This window comes from Molossus molossus, unplaced genomic scaffold (assembly GCF_014108415.1).
Source record: "Molossus molossus isolate mMolMol1 unplaced genomic scaffold, mMolMol1.p scaffold_m16_p_1, whole genome shotgun sequence".
NCBI classification, from domain to species: domain Eukaryota; kingdom Metazoa; phylum Chordata; class Mammalia; order Chiroptera; family Molossidae; genus Molossus; species Molossus molossus.
Window position 1 is genome coordinate 183,990,084 of NW_023425344.1, and position 20,215 is coordinate 184,010,298.

Genomic DNA, 20,215 nt, shown 5'->3' on the forward strand with positions numbered 1-20,215 from the left:
GAACTGGCAACCTTTCATTGCATGGGTTGACACCCAACCAACTGAGCCACACCAGCCAGAACTAGATATTTTTATTTTAAATTAAATTAATTTTTATGACAATGGTTCATCTTAATATACATAGCTGTTTCCAGTAGACAGGGAGTTACAAAGAGGCTTGGAGTTCCCAAGGAGGAGTGATAGTGTGAAGTTGTTGGCATGTTATCTGGACACCTGACAGCAGGTGGTGGGCTTTCTGCCTGCTGCAGATCATAGAGAAGCCACTGGGTTGCTGGAGTGGTGGATGACAGATAGAAAACTGATAGCAGCTGTGGTGAAGACTAGGCTGCTTCTGTTTTCCTCCACAACACCGACAAAGAGCATACCCAAGAGCAGTGTCATAAGATCTAAAAATAGAGACTGTATTCAATCATTCAATTGAACTCTCTTTGTTGAAAACATGGTTTTGTTTAATAACAATGCAAACAGCCAATGGAAGTGACAAGAGGAGGAAGAGAGAAGAGTCAGGATGGATTGGTGAAGAGTCAATTGTGATATTGTGTTGAGCCTGCAATGCCTTTGCACATCCAGATAATGTCCACAGACAGCTGGGAACAGGACCTAGAGCTTAGAATAGGTCAAGACTAGAAATCTAGGCATAGGGCATCCTCTTCCACATGACCTCTGGGAGTTATTGGTGGATATGTGGGAGGGGAAGACCTATGCACAGATGAGACCACCCAGGAGGATCTAAGAGAAGACAAAATGCTCAAAGACAGGGCCCTATGCACATCTACCTTTTAAGTGTAGGAAGAAGAAAATTCAGAGAAGGAACTTGAATATCAATAAGAAGAGATAGAAAAGCCCTGGCCAGGTGGCTCAGTTGGTTGGAGCATTGTCCTATATACCAAAAAGGTTGTGGGTTCAATTCCTGGTCATGGCACATACCTATGCTGCAGGTTTGATCCCCTGTCAGGGTGTGTACGGGAGGCAACTGATAGATGTTTCTCTCTCATATTGATGTTTTTCGTCTTCTCTTGCTCTCTCTCTCTCTCACTCTTTCTCTCTCCCTCCCTCCCTGAAAGTCAATGGGTATCCTCAGATGAGGATAAAAAAAGAAGAAATGGTAGAGAGTGGTATCACAAAAACCCAAAAGAGGAGAGACATTCAAATGAATGATCAGTAAGGCTTGAATATTACCCACTGGAAATGACCCTTGAGAGGTCAGGTCAAAGATATCATCATCAGTACTTTGCAGTGATAAGGTAGAAATCAGATAGTAGGAGATTGAGGAATAAATAAAAGGTGAAATAGAGGAGATAGTAGATGTATTTTTTCTGGAAGCTTAGCTCTAAATGAAAATGAAGTTGCCAGAGGAATAGTTTTTGTTTGAACATTATTTTAAGCATGATTATTTGTTGAGGGAAAACACACACACACACACACACACACATACACAGAGAGAGAGAGAGAGAGAGAGAGAGAGAGGCTGGAGTTGTAGAAAATATAACTGATGTAGCTGAAAGAAGAGAGAGATTAGACTCAAAGGACAGTTGTATGGATGAGACCTGATTAGTACATTTGCCTCTTTTTTTGCCACAATTAGAGAGTGTCTCTTTGTAGAAGGTTGAGAAGTAGAGGTAAATGATGAGAGGAAGGCCTGACTTTTCTCTTTAGAAGCTTAGCTAGTAAAGGCAAGGAGAGAAAGAACTTAAACCAGAGAACACAAATGCAAATAAATCTATATGGAATTGGAACAGAAAAGCTGAGGGAACTGACACATGATGGCCTCCATTTTCTCTGTGAAAAATGAAATAATATGATCAGGTAAGAGAACATAGTGAGGGTTTGGAATAGACACTGAGGAGAATGTGGAGGGGTATGTAATAGAATCACCAAGTATTATTCAGGCCTGGGAATGTATACCCCAAGTGTACACCAATGCATGTGATTGTATAGGTATTTTAAGCAGGATTCAGTCCAAGTGTAGGACTGATAGGTGTTTTTCTGTGGTGGAGGAAAAAGGACACCAGGATACACAGGAGCTAAAGGTGGTGGCAAGGGCATGGTCGAAACCTATCCCCTGCCCCCCAGATTTCTCATGCGTCAAAACATTTAGCATCTTGAACAGAGACTCTTTTTTCTTTTCTGGGGCCTAGGATGAGTCCCTTACATTCAGAAGACTGTCAGATATTTTTGAATGAGTAAGTTAACTAATCAACAAAAGTGGACTGTGTTAAACATTTCTGAATACAATAATTAGGTTTAAATTTTTATCTGCTAGGGATGAATATATTGATTATTTCAGAGCATCAGAAGCTACATCCTATAATTTACTTATACTCAAAATAATTAGACTGATGCCAAACTCTAATAAAATTCATTCTGTAACACAAAACTTTATTAGAATAAAAATACACATACAGTATTCAACATTAAAATTATTTCACATCACACGTAGGTTTTACCTCCATTAGTTTTTTAATGCTTTTAAAGCCTGCACTTTACATAATTTGCTCATGTGTAAACAAATCTTAGATTACCAAAGATGCAATGTATTCATTCGATACTGAATATCAAGATTTAGAGATGGGAACTGATAGTTAAATCCTATTGCACTAAATATTTCTGTAAAATTTTAGACATAGATAAAAAAGAGATTAAAATAAATCACTTGAAATGAGGTAAGTTATATGAAAAGGTTTTAGTAGCAAATATCAACACTGTTGAGATGAGAGTATTAAAAACATTCATGGAAAATTCACTTAAATGTTTGCATAGTCTAGGTTATTTTTTAAAACAGAAAATTTTAAATTACCAAAATTCATTATTAGAAAAAGAGATAATTATCTGGTTAAGATTTGTGAGTGTTCTAAATCTTTCATTCAGAAAAAAAAAAGAAGTGATGCAAACATTTACAAGTATAGCAAAAAGTAAAAAAAAAAAAAAAAAGAAGAAGAAATAAAGAATGAAGATTAGGACCAACAGTCCAAGCTGCCTGTTGGAAAGAAAATTAAAAACAGAGGTAGATGATTAAATATTAGTGGACAAGTTACTTAAAGGATTAATTTCTGTCTTGGTACACATTCACCAAATTTTTATGCTTGAAACCATATAGCAAATAAATTTAGAAGTAGAGAATAAGACCTAGCACAAGTTATTTTCCTTATAACAAAGAAAAGGAATAAAAATAAACCAGGCTTAAGACCCCTGTGAAGGATATGATTGTTTAAAGCACTACAGTTCATGCATTTTTTAAAGCAGGAGAGTGAACCTTGTCCCTATGCTTCCTAGGTTTATTTGAGGCCAAGCCATAAGCCCCAGCAGGCGTGGTCAGTCAAAGTAGGACTGCAGGGTGCCTCGGCGCCGGACATCACAGGTCCAGCAGTGGAAGCCTCCTCCCAGGGAATTGGCGTTACGAATGTTAACTTTAACGGTACTGATTCCTGCATTGAACAAGACAGACGTGGCCAGTTAGATGGACTCACATGAAGATTCTCCTATAAAAAGTAAGCCTAAAGACAGGTTCCTACCTGTGGATCTGATCCTTAAGTCTACCCAACCCAGGAGAGTCTTTCCATTTTATTTCCACCAGTTATATTTCATCAGATCTGTTCTATTGCTAATATAAAACATAAACCAGTCAGCAGAGACTCTGAAGTCTATTTTGTGCTATTGACTATTCACAAATCAATAGGTAGGATGAACAGACATATCTGTCAAATGTCCAAAAATGATCAAGCACTAAAATTTCAAGGCCTTTTAGAATTACGTTCTAACTGTTTTGTCAGACTCTTTCTAATTTTACCATGTCAATTTAGTAGGAAAAGAATAATTTACCCAACCTGAAAAGTTGACTTTACTTACTCACATACAAGCAAAGTTTAGTTGATATGATTAACTTTACCAGACCCCTTGAGGAAACAATGGAACAGAGCTCACATTTTAATATCTGGGTTGTATGGTCATGCAGGTACCAAAGGTACTCAGACAATTAATTAGTTTAATCTGGCACCGTTTGTATTGGCATGGCTATGATGTACCCTATCAACCTGTGGTATTTAGGAAGAATCTGTTGTAGTTGGCATACTAAGGTTTTTAAAAGAAAATTTGTTCTCTTCCCTCAATAACCCATTAATTTGAGAGGGAAAATGAGCGACAGAGTCGCTGAAGGTTCCATGGTATTGTCAGGGAGGAGAGGCAGCAGGGGCCACCCGGGAAGACTTTCTGAGACAGTGAGACTGGGCAGGGCTCTGAGAGTGAGGGCAGGTGGGACAGAGATAAGGAGTGGCTTGGGACAAGGGGTGGGCTTTCAAAGACAACTATATGTTTCCTGATCGACAGATGTATCTATCTTATTCAGGTTGCTATATCCATATTAATCCTGAATTGGAGAGAATTAAGTTACTTGTAAAAGTTTGCTTTAACAAGTTCCCTGTGTCTAAAATGACTTTATTACAAATAAAATAATAAATCAGATCTTGAGTACTCAATAATATTTTAAGTGGAGAAAAAAATAAAGTATTAATGGATAAAGAAACAGAATCCAAGCAATTGGGTTACTTCATGAAAGCTAGAAAAACAAACAAACAAAAAAACCGGCATAGCATTAGGGGTTAAATCATTAGATTGGGCTCAGTCTAACTCTGATAGGCCAATTCTTTTATACTGATACTACAATAAGGAGGGAGGTGTTAAAGGGTCAAATAATTTTTTCTGGGTAGCACACTTGAAATAAATCCAAACATGACTTTCATTTATAACAAGTGTACTACCTGACTTTGACACCCAGGATGCGTCATGTACGTAAAGAGTGATCAGCATACATATTTCTGTCCTCTATATAACGGCTATATGAAAATTCTTTCAACACTTTTCTCCATAATATTAGAATATCTGGTCTAAATTTTGAATATCAGGATAAGTAAACTTCCACCCAAATAAAAACCAGTTCTGCTTTTTAGTTCAAAGCTGAATGATTTACTGACATTCTTCATTGCATTTCATTACTTTGTTTACTGTGCTTATCACACGTATAAGTCACTTCTGTGTCTGTACCCTTATAAGTTATTTATAGTAAGTAATGACAATTAAATTACTTTAAAGGACCCTCAACAATTTCTTATTTGGGGAAGGGCTGAATAATGTATATGTTCCATTACAAAGGGGTAGTTCCCCACACAAGGGCACTAAGAGGTTAGATAAGTCATAGAAGATGCGTATATTCATTGCCAAGGGAGTGACTAAGGACCCTGGGATGCATCTCCAACCTTTTGAGGTTATGATTGTTGAAAACAAAAAGATCGTCCATCTACAAAATAATAACTAGATACCACTACAAGAAACGGAGAAGGAATTAGATAAAGCATACATCAAACCTAGTATGTCATTTCTTCAGTTCTTCATACATGACAACATGCTTCATATACTGTACATACCCAGCTTTTCGAACATCTTTTGAATTGGGACTTCATTGGCATCCACCATAACACGCTTTTCGTCTAGCATTAACACATTCATGGAAAGCCATTTGGATGACATCCAGAGTGGGTGATCTAAAAATAGCAACAACTGTTAAATCATGTCTGCTATCATTTTTGTTTAAAGCAAGGATTTGAAAGTAAAGAATATTAAAGTGACAGGTCAATTTTCAGAGTTCACTTTCCCTGTAAAATTTTTATCTTAAGACAATGTATAAATGTTATGAACCAGTCTATTCTCATTACACACTTAGATTTCACTTTGTTTTATTTAGAGTAATTTGTTGCTTTATGCAATATTATTTTATACTGATTTTTCCCAGCTTCTCACTCTCAATTTCTATGGGAGGAGAGGTTGTGAACACAAGTCCAGCCTTATTCTAGTATCCACAGTCCCAAGCACCAGTTCACTCCTTACTAGGGAAATGTTTTCTCTAAATTGCTAAAAATTTGAGCTGCTGTCTATTAGTGAAAGATTCTTGGTCACTGAAATAATCATTTTAGTCTGTGAGTGTATAAAAGTAAACATACCATCTGGGATGACTGGTTTTGGAGGAGTAACTATGGTCCATCCTGCTTTCTTGAAGAGATCAATCTGTAAGACCAAACAAATAAACAAACAGGCTTAAATCTATATATACTATTCTTATCATTCTTGGTCTCTGATAGCCCTTATAATTACTAATTATTTTTGAGATGCTGTCTTCTCAATTATCAATATAAAGAAATTAAAATTTCAAGACATTTTGATTTTGTCTGAATCCTAATTTAAAATGTACATAAAACCAGGCAGGATGGGGAGGAGGGTATCTGGGGGTTGGGGGGTGCAGAAGAAATATCTGTAACAAAAATAAATTTTAAAAAATTGCACAAAAAAAATGTACATAAAACCCCCATATTACCAGACTAAAGTTAAAAAATAACAGAAATGTTAAAGCTTTAACATTCTTGTGCTTTTCTCAGGTTTCAGAGATCTTAAAATACTAAAGACACTTTTTTTTTTTTTTTTTGAGAAATTCTCTTTAAAGAGAATGAAAACATTTCCTCTTTAGTTATAAGAAAACAAAAATGTGACTGTGTCAAACCCATAGTCCATGCACTTCGTAGCCCATCACTTTGTATCTATGACCGTGGCATAAAGACAGATGTTAAGGTTGTACTCCCTAAGAAACCTTATTGTCCTTAGTAACCTATTTATTATAACTCAATCATCCCTATGTCCACTTACCCACTTAGTATAGCAATGAATTATATTAAGATGGAATAAATAACTAATCTTGGTCATTGGGTCTAAATTTGTGGGATATAACTATAGAGTGACATGGTAAAATAGTGATTTTAAAAACATGTACTACAGCCTGGCTGGTGTGGCCCAGTGGTTGAGCATTGACCCATGTACCAAGAGGTCAATGGTTCGATTCCCAGTCAGGGCACATGCCCAAGTTGTGGGCCAAATTCCCAGTGGGGGGCATGTAGGAGGTGGCCAATTGATGTTCTCTCTCATCAATGTTTCTCTCTCTCTCTCCCTAAAATCAATAAAGAAAAAAATATTAAAACAAAAAAACATGTACTGCAGCCTAGCAAATAACAAAATCACTTACCACCCAACTAGAAGTAGGGGGCAGCAGATGGAAGTAGGAGGCTCAGGTGATGGGGACAGACCAGCTGCAGTGAGTGGCTCTGCTCCCCCCTCTGCGGTGGGGCTGGCCAAAGGAGGCCTGACCCACTAGAGAGGGAAGAAGACACCCACTGCCTGTGGCAGTGGCTTTGCCCCAGATATACAGAGATCATCTTGTTTGCAATGCAGCTGCAACTGGAACCTCAGCTGCAAGGTATGAAGTATACTAGCCCCCCTTATCCATGGCTTCGCTTTCCAGGGTTTCAGTTACCTGTGGTCAACCATGTTACAAAAAGATTAAATGGAAAATTCCAGATACTTTGAGAAAGAGAGAGATCACATTCACATAACTTTATTTGACAATATATTGTTATAATTGTTCTATGTCATTAGTTATTGTTAATTTCTTACTGTACCTAATCTATACATTTAACTATTATAGGTATGTTTGTATAGGAAAAAACAGTTATATATGGAGTTCAGTATTATCCATGGTTTTAGGCATCCACAGGGGGTCTTGGAACGTGTTCCCTGAGGATGAAGGGCAACTACTGTAACCCCGCTCTGTTCAATAAAAACATGCATCTAGGCACCAACTTGAGGCTCTCATAGCAGCAAGTAGTCTCATGACACTGTACTGTTTATATCTGAGTGTTAGGCATCTTGTAGTAAATATAACATAAGCAATCCAATTTGATTTTAATAATGCTGAATATCGCTGAATTTGCCATTAGGAATTAGAACCACTAGGAATCACAGAGGTGCTTAAAATAAAAGTGGCAGTGACTTCAATTGCCAGATTCTATTACTTTTCCATCGTCCTAACAACTGCCTTACCTGTTGACAGGGTCGGTCCGGGTTGGAAAGCACAAGACCAGGTCCAATGATATTGAAAGTAGCATCAATGTGCATTGGATTGGGGTCTTTAAAGGAGATGATATGCACTCTGTAGTCTGGAGCAAGATGCCTGCGCATCCATTCAATGCCCATGTAGTTGGTAACCTGAAAACAAATGGAAGACATACATCTATAAAGATTTGGTTCTATGATTAGAATCCTAAACATAGTTAGGATGAAAATATTTGAATTTGGAAACAAACAAAAAAATGCAATAATAAAGTGTGAAATTTCAGAGGCAGCATTTTTAAACCTGGCTTCTCTGTACAAAAATATCTCTTCCGGCTCGAATGAAGTCAGCAGCATCAAAGCATGGCTCAAATTCTGTCGTCACAAATTTTCCCTGAGCAGCCAGTTTGTGTCTGTCTTCTACAGAGTGAATGGGGTAATCCTAATTGGAACAGGAATGAACACACACAATGCATTGGTTCATGAGGAAATTATTTATAGGACATTCATTACTAAGAAAATTAGTTAATCATCATTTCCTAAAATACTACTAGCCCTATTCTAAACGAAAACATGCAAGATGTAGGCCCATGCTAACCAACCCAAAAAAAGACAAGAAAAAAAAAAAAACTTCCAACAAAAAATGGCATGACAGTAATTTCCTGATACTTAGAAGCAAGTGGTACAAAGACAGTAATGATTCTGAAAATATTCCATGACCCATACATTGATTTATGTAGCTGCCTACAATATTGAAAGTCAACAGGGTAAAGTCATTCTGTTCTTTCGGAAAAAGAATTTGTTCCTGAGCCTAACTCTCACTGTAAAATGAGATGCCACATTTCCCCTGCCAAATTTAATTGGGTGTGGTGGAATGAATTTATTATTTATTTCTGTCTCTGAACCCCTAGAAGAAATTTTGATTTTTTTGGATTCTTTTTTAAATAATCAAATAGTAAGCAATCTAATAAGAAACATATGCTTCCTTTTACTGTGAATTTGGCCTGTAGACCAAATTCCTTGACCAAATTCTTTTTCTAGAAGAGAATGGAGTCTACCGACTTTTACATTTTCACCAGTGCTAGCTGTGGGCCTTCAGGCAAATTTTGGGGCTCCCTATAGCGGAATGATACTATCCCTCATGGGGTGGTTATGAAGTGTAAACAAGACTGAGGATATAAATAAAGCACTTAGCTCAACACCTGGCACATAGGAAGCTCCGAATAAGTATTAGTCATCATTACTACTATTATCACAATATCCTTTACTCTTATTTAGATCATAAAATGCATAACAAATACAAGGTATCAGAGAATCTCCATCTCACTCTCTGTGGATCATTTAGAAAAGTTATTAATAAGCACACCTATAATTAGGGACTTACCTGGTCATAAAGCTCATCAGCCATTGTAGGCTTAGGAGCCGTTGTCCACTTGGCGCCACGGCGGAAGTAGTCTTTGATAATTGTTCGGTATGCACGATACTCAAAGAATCGAGCGCGCCATGCCATGGGAGCCTCGATAATCTCATTTCCCACAACTGTCAGGATATCTCGAGGCATTGCACCATATAAACCTGTCCGACCAAAAAGTTCCACAACAGCCACAGTAATGCTACTTTCCAAGACAGAGAAGTCTATATATTACACAATCCCAATTTTTTTGGTTAAAAAAAAATTTACAGATGATCTGTATGTGTGAATGTATATAATTATATGCAAATGTAAAAAATATGAAATTATATATAATAGATTGTTAACATGAATTCTGTGTGAGGATGGTCAAGCCAAACCAAAAAAAAAAAAGAGAGAGAGAAAAGGAAAAAAAAAATGAAGCAGTAAGGTTCTTGTTCAAAGAGATATCAAGCCACTAAGTTATCACTGTTTGTAAGCTTTTTTCTTGCTACACGAAACAGATTTCTTTGGGGAATATCAGGACCATAAGATAAAAGTTGGGTCAAGGATCACTTCTAGAACTGTAAATTAGAACACTGAACTCAGACACAAGAGCACTCTTGTAGCAGTGTTGGTTAAAAATAATATGGGAATGTTTCTGTTCCTCTCTTAACTTCTGTTCTTGAGGAAAATGAAATAAAATCCACTATTCTTATGTTAAGAAAATTACCATAAAGTTTAGAAAAACTGATTCTTTCAAGGAGATTCCAGATTTACAATGAAGTTTTAAATGTGTACATCTTACTCATGTCAAAAAGAACCAAACTGTTCCTACATAATCTTTAAAGTTTTAAAGAATTATTCAAACAAAGGCCTCTCTGAGAAATTATCAGAGTTTCGCCCTTACACATTAAGAAAGAAATGAACAATTAAGACATCAGCAGTTGAGGGATCTGATACCACTTACCCGTAGACTCAAAATCAGGAGTTTTATACTTAAACGACCAGTCAATGAGGTCAGGCCTCCTCACTGTCACTCCTTCCATTTTTAAAATATTGCACATTTCTTCAATTTCAGCGACAGCCTTTTTCAAATGATCTTTGGGAAAATAATGGCCTCCATGCTTCTGGTAAAATGGCCAGTACTTTTCATAGGTGTTGGCCTGGAAGCAGAAGAAAGTTAAGTGAAATTCTTACAGAAGAAAAATAGGACTCATGATATGTTTATAGGTGACAGAGCTAACAGAATTGAAACTAATACCACGTCTTGTCCAGTGCTGAGCCCTAGCATGGAGCACAGTGCCTCTCTGGGAAGACACTCAATATTTGTTGAATGAAGTCTAAATTCCCTTGATGTTTTAAGATTTTTGGCTTCTTTTGTCTGATATCATTCATAGCATCTCTGCCCTCATATGGGCTTGGAATCCTTTTGGGCCAATTTGTATATGCTTCATAGACAAAACAGGACATGAGTGGTCCCATTAGACAGTCTCAATGAGATCAAACAAGAGAACAAATAAAATAGCATAAGACTATAAAAGGACACCTCTAGTAAGACAAAACCATGGGCTATCCATGCATCCCAAATTCTGTCTAGAAAACAGCACTTCAAGATATTTTGTAAGGAAATAGAGCGCTGCCCCCATAAAGGTTGGGGACATACTTACATATATGCTTTGTTTCTCTAAAAAATCCATTAGTGACTTTCCCATCCAAAAGAGTTACCATTTGGCACAATTGTGCAGTAGTGCAAGTCTGCTTTCGGTGCTTCCTACCCTTCCCTGCCAACACGTCTCACCCCCCACACCTCTCCTCTCCCCAGTCCAGCTAAGCTCTCATTGCTTCCGGTTCTTCTGCCATAGAAGAAAGTGCTGGGATGAACAAATTCACAAATTTTTATTACCTAAAAGAAGCTTAACATTTAGAAAGTGACCAAGGGTTATATGCATTTTAAAAGAACTGAATAGAAAACAGGTGAATGTTTTTTAAAAAGGCTCAATTTGCTAAAAATTAATGTTAAATTAGGGTAGGTACAATTGTAAAATATCAATTTTCAAAAGTATAAATATCTACAGGATTCCTTATTGAGATTTGTTTGCATGTGGCTAAGTTCTCAGGCAATTTAAAAAAATACATTGAGAAATGTAGTAGATGTAATTTACCAAGACAGATGAAGCATAATCAGAAGCTCCAAGTGATAAGAAAAAGCCTTGGACCCTCATCAGAAGATTGGCAAAACAATTGATATATTTTAAGTTAAGAAAACAACATTTAAAGCAGGTATTTAAAAAATATTTCCATATGTCACTGATTAAGTGACTAACTACCAGTCTTGATCATGTCAGATAAGAAGGTTCCCATCACAAATCAGACAATTTCAAATAGTGGTGCTATCAAGAAGAGAAAAATGAGTAATAAAATATAGTTTGTCTAAATGTCTGCTCTTTAACGGCAAAGACAATGTCTTTTCCAGATTTTCTATCTTTACTTCCATTTTCACTTCAGCCTAATAAATAGCAAACGTAGGGAAGCAGACCCGCCTCTTGTTAGTTCAGTATCTAGGTTCCATCAGTTAGGCTGGAGCAGAGCCTGCTGGAGAAGAATTAAGGTCTGAAAAAACACAAAGAATGCCAGTAAAACTTTGAAGTCAGTTTTCCAGTAAAGCAAACTAAAGTCTGTGAGCTAAATCTGCCCTCTGCTTGTTTTTGTAAATAAAGTTTTATGGGAACAGAGGCACATTCTTTTACATATTGTCTATGGTTGTTTTGCACTACAGTGGCAGAGTTGAGAGTTGAGTAGTTGCAACACAGACCTATGGTCTGCAAAGTCTAAAATATTTATTACCTGGTCCTATATTGAAAAGTTTGTTGACCTGTCTAAATTATTGTTTAGTTACTTTACTTTTTAAGATCTATAGGCAAACAACAGACTCACTATCTGGCCCATGAAAAATGTTTTCAGTATTAAAAATTTGAGTACTCTCGCCCTAGCTGGTTTGGCTCAGCAGTTAGAGTGCCAGCCTGTGGTCCCGAGAGACCCGGGTTCGGTTCCCGCTAAGGGCATGTGCCTGGTTGCAGTGTGTCCCCGGCCCTGGTTGGGTTGTGCGGGTGGCAACTACTCGATGTGTCCCTTTCATGTCGATGTTTCTCTCTCTCTCTCCCTCCCACTCTATCTGAACAAAATATCAAAAAAATGTCCTCGGGTGAGGATACAAAAAAAAAAAAAAATTTGAGTACTCTCTTTTCTTTTATTTTTTTAATCTTCACCCAAAGATATTTTTCTATTGATTTTTTTTTTAGATAGAGTAGGAAGGAGAAAAGAAACATCTATGTGAGAGAGACACATTGATTGGTTGCCTCCCACACGACCCCAGCTGGGGCCAGGGATCAAATCTGAAACCAAGGTACGTGCCCTTGACCGGAATTGATCCCAAGACTCTTTGGTCTGTGGGCTGATGCCCTAACTGCTGAGCCAAATCATCTAGGGCTTGAGAACTTTTTTTATTAAAAATGTTTAACGTTCCCCAACCGGTATGGCTCAGTGGTTGAGTGTCAATCCATGCACCAAGAGGTCGCTGATTCAATTCCCAGTCAGGGCACATGCCAGGTTGTGGGCCAAATCCCCAGTGGAGAGCATGCAGGAGGTGACCAATCGATGTTCTCTCTCATTGATGTTTCTCTCTCTCTCCCTCTCCCTCTGAAAGAAAAAAAAAATCAATAAATAAAAATAAAAATTTTTAACATTGTTACTACAGCAGATGCCCCTCATCCCCCCCCCCTTTACCCACATCCACCGGACCCTTCTTCCCCCTCCCTTGACCTTCACTACACTATTGTCCATGTCCACAGGGTATGCATTTTTAGCTAATCCTTTCATCTTCTTTATCCAGTTACTCTACCCCCTCCCCTCTGACACCTGCCAGTCTGTTCCATGTATCCATGTACTTTTTAAGATCAATCCACTCTTTTAAAAAACAAAAGCACTCCACTGTTTTCTAAGCCTAGGAAGTCCTGCAGCAGCAACCACAAGGAGGATAATAATGACTCTTTATATTCTTCTCAGACACATCCTGGTACTACATTCATTCACCACTTCCTCCTTCTCATGCCAGGCACATCTCTTATAATCCACTGAGGGACAAGAAGCCTTTGAAAATTTGACACTGGGTAATGGCAGGTGTACAGCCATGTTGTCTTGCTGGGCACATTCCAAAGTTATTCTGTGTGACTATTGGTGCAGAGCAAAGCTTGCCTAGATAAATATAAAGTAAACATCCCCGGGAGAAAAAGTTATTTGAACAAGTGTGACTTGTATAATGCATACTCTGGCTAAGGTTGGACAAAGTCCAAATGATCAGGGTACATTTCATTTTCCAAGAGATAGTTAGGAGCGATTTACACTTCCTTTATAACCCTGCTAAATGAGTTAACAATAATTTACCAAGTTGTCTGCAAGATAAAAAAACAAAAACAAAACACAAACACGCTGTTTTTTAACAATGTTGTAGAGATGTGGCTGCACTCCTAGAAACTTTGTAGCCTTTCAGAGCCTAAAACCTTTCAGTAGGCTTGCCAAATGGATTTCAAGTACAGTCTTTGGAAGGCTAGGAAATCTTAATAGAAATCAGCCGCAAACATATTACATTAACTTTGATCGATTTTTGTATTTCATAAAAGGTCCTTTATCAAGGGCTTTATGAAAAAAGACAAAAGCAAAACAAAAAGCACATAGTTGATGAAAGTATTCATTATGTTTTGCAGAATTAAAAAGCCATATAGATTTTTTAAATTGTGCTTCCTGACAACTATGTTTCACACTCCCATAAAGTTTCTCTAGCATTTATATCTTCTATCTTCCCACGTATCTTTTTTTTTTTAATCCTCACTCGAAAATATTTTTCCATTGATTTTCTAGATAGAGTGGAAGGAATGGAGAGGAGAGAGAGAGAAACATCAGTGTGAGAGAGACATATCCATTGGTTGGCTCCCTCGACCCTGACAAAGGCTGGGAATTGAACCTGCAACCCAGATACATGCACTTGACCAGGAATCAAACCCTGTGACCCTTTGGTCTTCAGGTCGACTTTCTAACCATTGAGCAAAACTGGCAAGGGCTTTCCACATATCTTATGCTCTAATTGCATATAAACAGTTTACTACATTGTTTTATCTTTCACTGTTCTCAAACTGATTAATGTATCTGTGTCATTTCCCTCTAATTAGAAGGTAAGGCCTTGCCCCCCGGGGTCATGCATACCTTAGATTTGCTTTCCTCTCCCTCAGTACTTAGTTTTTAGTATGTGGTATAAAGCAGAAATATCCAGACAAATAAATGAAATCAATACTGCTAATGCTACTACTATCTACAACCATTATATCCCCAATGTACTTTTGTAATGTAATTAGCAAACTGGATCCATACAACTATAATGAGTTACAGTTTTGTCCATTAAAATACTTCACATGTAAACTTTTACCTTCATATTTAATTGTGTTAGGTAGATAACAAACTTCTTAATATCTTCATTTTACAGAGGCTTCGAAATTTGTGGAATTTTGCACAAGGTCAGACAGCTGATTAACTGACACTAGTTATCAAGCTTTATCAAATACCTAATTCAATCCCATACTCCTGATTTCAGCTTGGTTCACGTCCCACAATCCCATGAAATTACAAAGTTATAAATCAAGTGACAAAAAAACTCAAAATAATGGCTGAGAGTTCTGAGATCACATGGTATAAATGTCAATAATTTTATTTTATGTTTACCAAGTGTCTGTAAGACAAAGCAAAACACTGTTTTTAATAATGTTGTAGAGATGTGGCTACATTCCTAGAAACTATGTAGTCTTTCAGAACCTAAAATCCTCACCTAGTGATATTTTTTCCATTGAATTTTAGACAGAATGGAAGTGAGGGAGAGGGGAAAAGAGAGAGAGAGAGAGAAAGAGAGATGTGTGTGTGAGAGAGAGAGAGAGAGATGTGAGAGAGAGACATCGATAACTTGCCTCCCAAACACGCCCCCAGGTATGTGCCCTTGACCTATAATCAAACCTACAACCTGTCAGTGCACAGGCTGACTCTCTAACCATTGAGATCACTGTCCAGGGCAAAAAGTCAATAATTTTAAAGACAAGTAGAAGGATAAACTATTGCCTGAAACTGAAATTTAATTTTTCCTAATAAAAATGGTTAGGGGATGGGACATCTTTCCAAGAAAAGACTTTAAAAAGATCATGCCTTTTAAAACATGTGGATGACATTTAAATTAATCTGTTCATCAAATTTCAAATATCAGCCCTGGCTGATGTGGCTCAGTTGGTTGCGTGTTGTCCCATGGACCAAAAGGTTGCCTGTTCAATTCCCAGTCAGTGCAGGAGGCAGTCAATCGATGTTTTGTGTTCTCTCTCTCTCTCTCTCTTTCTCTCTCTCTCTCTGTGTGTGTGTGTGTGTGTGTGTGTCATGTTCTCCCCTTCATTCTGTCTAAAAATAAATACAAACAGTTTCAACTATCAGAACCAAAGGTAGTTTCAGAACAATAAGAAGTTATTACTTTTTCTATTACTCTGTCTTTAGGACTAACTCAAGAGTCATTTTCTTCTTGAAGGCTTCCCAACTACTCAGCATCTGGTCATTGCTTTTCCTTAGCTCTTCTGGCCCTTCAGTTCAACTGCTTTGCCAGTTGGTTGGCATAAGATACTTAGTATTAGTCTTTGTTTCTATGTGAACACAGTATCTCTTCAAACACTAAGTTATTTTCTGCTCATACCCCCGGAGCCCTGGTACAATGTAGGCAACATTTCTAATGATGATGACAATGATATAAAATAACTTACTTTCTCAATCCACATTACAAATACAAATATAAATATTCAGGAAGAATTTACGTACATTAAAAATATATTTGTAACCCACTACTAATGAAGTTTAGGCTGTGTCCACAATGTTGATGGCACTCCCCCAGATATGGGACTCTTATGCAGTATACAACCTGAACACCAAACTACAGAGGCCCTGGCCATAGAATATTACAGACGAAGAACACTGGGAGTTGTTAAAAAGGGAGATATTACTTGTTACAGGGAAATCCTGTAAGGCTTTGAGGAAGATGCCACCAGAGCTAGGAGATAGTAAGAGGGGGGTAGGTTTAAACTGCAGACAAGGGGGTGCTGGAAGAAGGGTGGAAGAGACCTAGGTGGGAGCAAAGGCATGAGGCTTGTTTGGGGGATAGTGAGTAGTCTGGTTTGGCAGCTTATATGGTTATCTTTAAAAGGCTGCTGAAACTCAGGGTGGAACATTACAGATGAGAGAGACCCAACAGAAATGCACACCTGCTGACCTGCCATACTAACATATCTCTAAGACATGTGAGTGAAACGGGGAACCCTGGAAAGGCAGACAAGAGCCACATTGTGAAGGATCTTGAATACCATAAGGACTTTATCCTAAGCAAAGAAGTAGAAAATACAGGAGTGATGCGTAAGAGCAGGATGAGTAACATGATTGAATTTTGTTTTTTGTTTTTTTAAAAAAAACCACTCTGATAGAAGCTGGACGGTGGTTTGGAGAGAAGAGCAAATGAGAAAGACCAGTTAGGAGTTAACTGCAGTAGTCCAGGCAGTGGATGACAGTCTGACCTAAGGCAGAGGGATGGAGGCAAGATTTGTTTTGACAAAAGGCTTGTTGGATCTTGGACGATGTGACTGAAATAGAAATCAAAGATGATTCTTTGGTGTTTTCGCTTGAGTAAATAGGAATGCCAAAAACTGAAAGGAAAAAAATGAAGGGTCCAGTTTAGCAGAGTGACTGGCGGTTGAATTCAAGATCTGCCACGTTTGAGGTCCTGTGGCAACATCCAGTAAGGAGTTGAACATGTTGATCAGGACAGAGTTCAGGAGAGAAATTTGGACCAGAGTGGAGGTAGGATCTGAAGCTGTGAGGACATCTCAGAGAAGAGGGCCAAAAGGGAAATGCTGTTCAACCCCAACACTACAGACAGTGAAGGAAGATGTGAGGAATAGTTAAAGAACTAACATCCCCAGAAAGGAGTCTCTCAGAACCCAAAGGAGGGCGTCATCATTTGTGTAAATGATGTATTTGGGTAAATAGTGTTAAATACTGCAGAGATGCCCATTAAGAGGATTCAAAATCAACCCTGGATTTGGGGCCCTGGAATAAGTGAAAGCAGTTAGAGAGAAGGGTGGGAGCAGAAGCCAGACAGCAGGTGAGTGACCCCACTTCAGACATGTGGACACCCTTGCTTTACCTTCACCTCCGCAGTGAATGGTGGAACACAGGCGTTTTCTGCTCTGCCCACTATCACTTCCTCTAAGGGGTCCCATTCGTTGTAAGAGGAGACCGGGCAGTCCTTGGGCAGAGGATCAGTGGCCTTGTCGTCAGCTGCACAGGAATTCCGGGAGGAAGCTGTAGCTGCCTGGGTGCTCTGGAAAGTTCGCTGCACCCATCCTGTTAAGGTTCTTCCAAGCTTCCAGAACAAAGAAAAGATTATTGTGTAGTCCTGTACAGTACTTGGGGGGAGGGGAAGTAGAGGTGGAATGAAAACCCAGGATAACAGAGAGAGACATTTAAAATCCTTTTGGAAAGTGTAAACCAAGATCGTTTACACGTGGGTGTGGTTACAGGTGAGTTTTACCTTCCTACTTATTTATACATCATCTTCTTATCTGTTATGTTAATTGGCATAACTTTTTAAAACCCCTCAGAAGATTTTGTCCCTAGTGACCCCATTGATATCTCAGAATGGTTTTCTGCAAGCAAGCTTTAATCAAACTAAGCAACTCCTCTGCAGATGATGGGTCACCCTTTTCCCAGAAAATCGCAGAAAGCTGCTTGGTCTCCCTGCCAAGACAGCTGGGGGAGGGAGCCTCCTTTCCTCTTCAGTATCAAAGTTACAATATTAGACTATCTTTTCCTCAAGTGAAAATATGCAAAGGTCCTTCAAAACAATCCGCTTCAAACTAAAATTGTTTCATTGCTGACACACATTTCACATTCTTTGGCACTTCAATTCTAAGAATGATCAAATACCATCTACTCTATTTTACAGATGGTCCACGTCCCCTAGCCAAGATAAGGATTCACCCAGGCACAAACTTAAACAACTAGAGAGGAGATCTAAGAACTTCAAAAAAAGCCTTTTAAAAATGCAGGGCCTATAAAAATCAAGAGCAGGGAGAGTCCCTCATCCACAGGGCAAATCTCAAGTCACCAAATCTCTATTCTACTCTGTTAAAGCCTTAGTTAGGAAGGAGGCAGGGGTGGGGACCAAAGCAAGGAGAGTGACAGCTGTTCTAGAACCAGTTGCTGGGGTGCCGGGGTGGCCAAACTGCCTCGATATTCCGGTTTTAGGAGCTAGGGAAGGTCTGCAGGCGCGCGCTCACACACCGGGGAAGCGGAGGGCGCGGGCCCGGCAGAAACTCTTGGGTACAGACCGAACTCGCTCCAACTTCTCATCGCGACTCAGGACTTGGAGTGGGCCTGCTCGCCCCCTCTCCGTCTCAATCCCCACTTCGCCTCTTCTCCCACACGCATGCCCAGCTCTATGCACACGGAAGACAATGAACCCCAATAACATCCTTTTACTAAGAGGCGTTACTTGTCGCCCTCATCCCTTCACTTCGGGCCGCAAGCTCTGTGGAGCCCAAGAGAGATGGCTGAGGAGGGCGGCGTCCCCTGCACTGCCGCGACCGCGGCTGGAGACGCGCAGAGACCCACTGTATCCACGGGGGTCGCCCCGATGACTGCCCCCTTTTCCCGGGGACATCGCTGAGCTCCCGGCAGCTACAAAGGCTCTTGAAACCGCACTTCCAAGGGGGACCAGAAGGGACCAGGTCGCGCAGTGCTGTCTGGGGAAAAGCGAGGGAACGAGGCAGGCGGCTCACGTACCTGAGACCCGATGTAGTGCACCGCCTCGGCGCCGCGGCTCCCGCCGCGCAGACACCGCACCCGCAGCATCGCGCCTCGCCCGCCTGGTCCACGAGCCGAAAGGTCCGCGCGCGTCCGCAGTCCCGGCCGGAGAGCGCCCGCAGCGGGGTGTCTGGGTGCGCGCCCGCCTCCTTTTGTAGCCTCGCCCCGCCCCGGCCGCCCCTCTCGCACCCATTGGCTGCCGGGAACAGGTGGCGGGGTCGCCTCGAATTAGGAATGGTAAGGAACTGGGGCAGACGCAGAGTCAAGTGCTTCGGCCTGCCCTTTTTCAGCCAGTGGATGCACCCTGAGAAGCCCAGCCTGGGTCCTTTGAAGGAGGCTCACGGGGGTTTTAAGGAAGAGGAACAGAACGCGAGCTTCTGACCAAGTAAACTTAATAGTATATACATCTAATGTTTTAAATTTACATCTATGGATTTAAGTATGCAAAGCGTGGGTACAACACATGTTTAAATTCATCTGTGCACTGACCCAGTGCCCTCATATTACTGTGAACAAAACCATCTAAAGTTTCGATGGGTGTTTAGGGGAACACCGGAAAGAGACGGGAGTGGACTCAGGCTGGAATTCAGGTCATTCTGCTCCCCCGAGTGCTGCGCTTTCCACCCACTAGACTGTTAGGTGTTCTTTGGAATATTTGCCTTTCCAAATGGTTTTTGGCCATCTGCCCTTGGCTTGAGAAATTCAATCATGAAAATAGAGACAAATGTAAACCAGAAGTAAGGGGGGACTACAGACAGTTTCTTCCCTTCCATTTCATGTATTTAATTTTTTTTTTTTTAATCCTCACCCGAGGACACTTTCCCATTTTTTTGTTCAGGTAGAGTGGGAGGGAGAGAGAGGAACAGAGAGAGAGAGAAAAAAACATCGACGTGAAAGGAACACATCGAGTGGCTGCCACCTGCACGACCGACCGACCGGGGCCGGCGACAAACTGCAACCGAGGTACGGGCC

General features: G+C 39.7%; 1 protein-coding gene across 1 annotated transcript; it reads right to left on the reverse strand.

The window, feature by feature from the left end:
• Positions 1-2,358: 2,358 nt before the first annotated feature.
• Positions 2,359-19,540, reverse strand: GATM (glycine amidinotransferase). Its single transcript, XM_036270758.1, has 9 exons — positions 19,223-19,540; positions 17,583-17,801; positions 10,284-10,479; positions 9,308-9,498; positions 8,228-8,365; positions 7,915-8,079; positions 5,991-6,054; positions 5,418-5,534; positions 2,359-3,425 (listed from the first exon to the last, which is right to left on the reverse strand). The coding sequence occupies exons 1-9, from the start codon at positions 19,289-19,291 to the stop codon at positions 3,313-3,315; spliced, it is 1,272 nt and encodes a 423-aa protein (XP_036126651.1). The 5' UTR covers positions 19,292-19,540; the 3' UTR covers positions 2,359-3,312.
• Between the last annotated feature and the right edge of the window lie 675 nt (positions 19,541-20,215).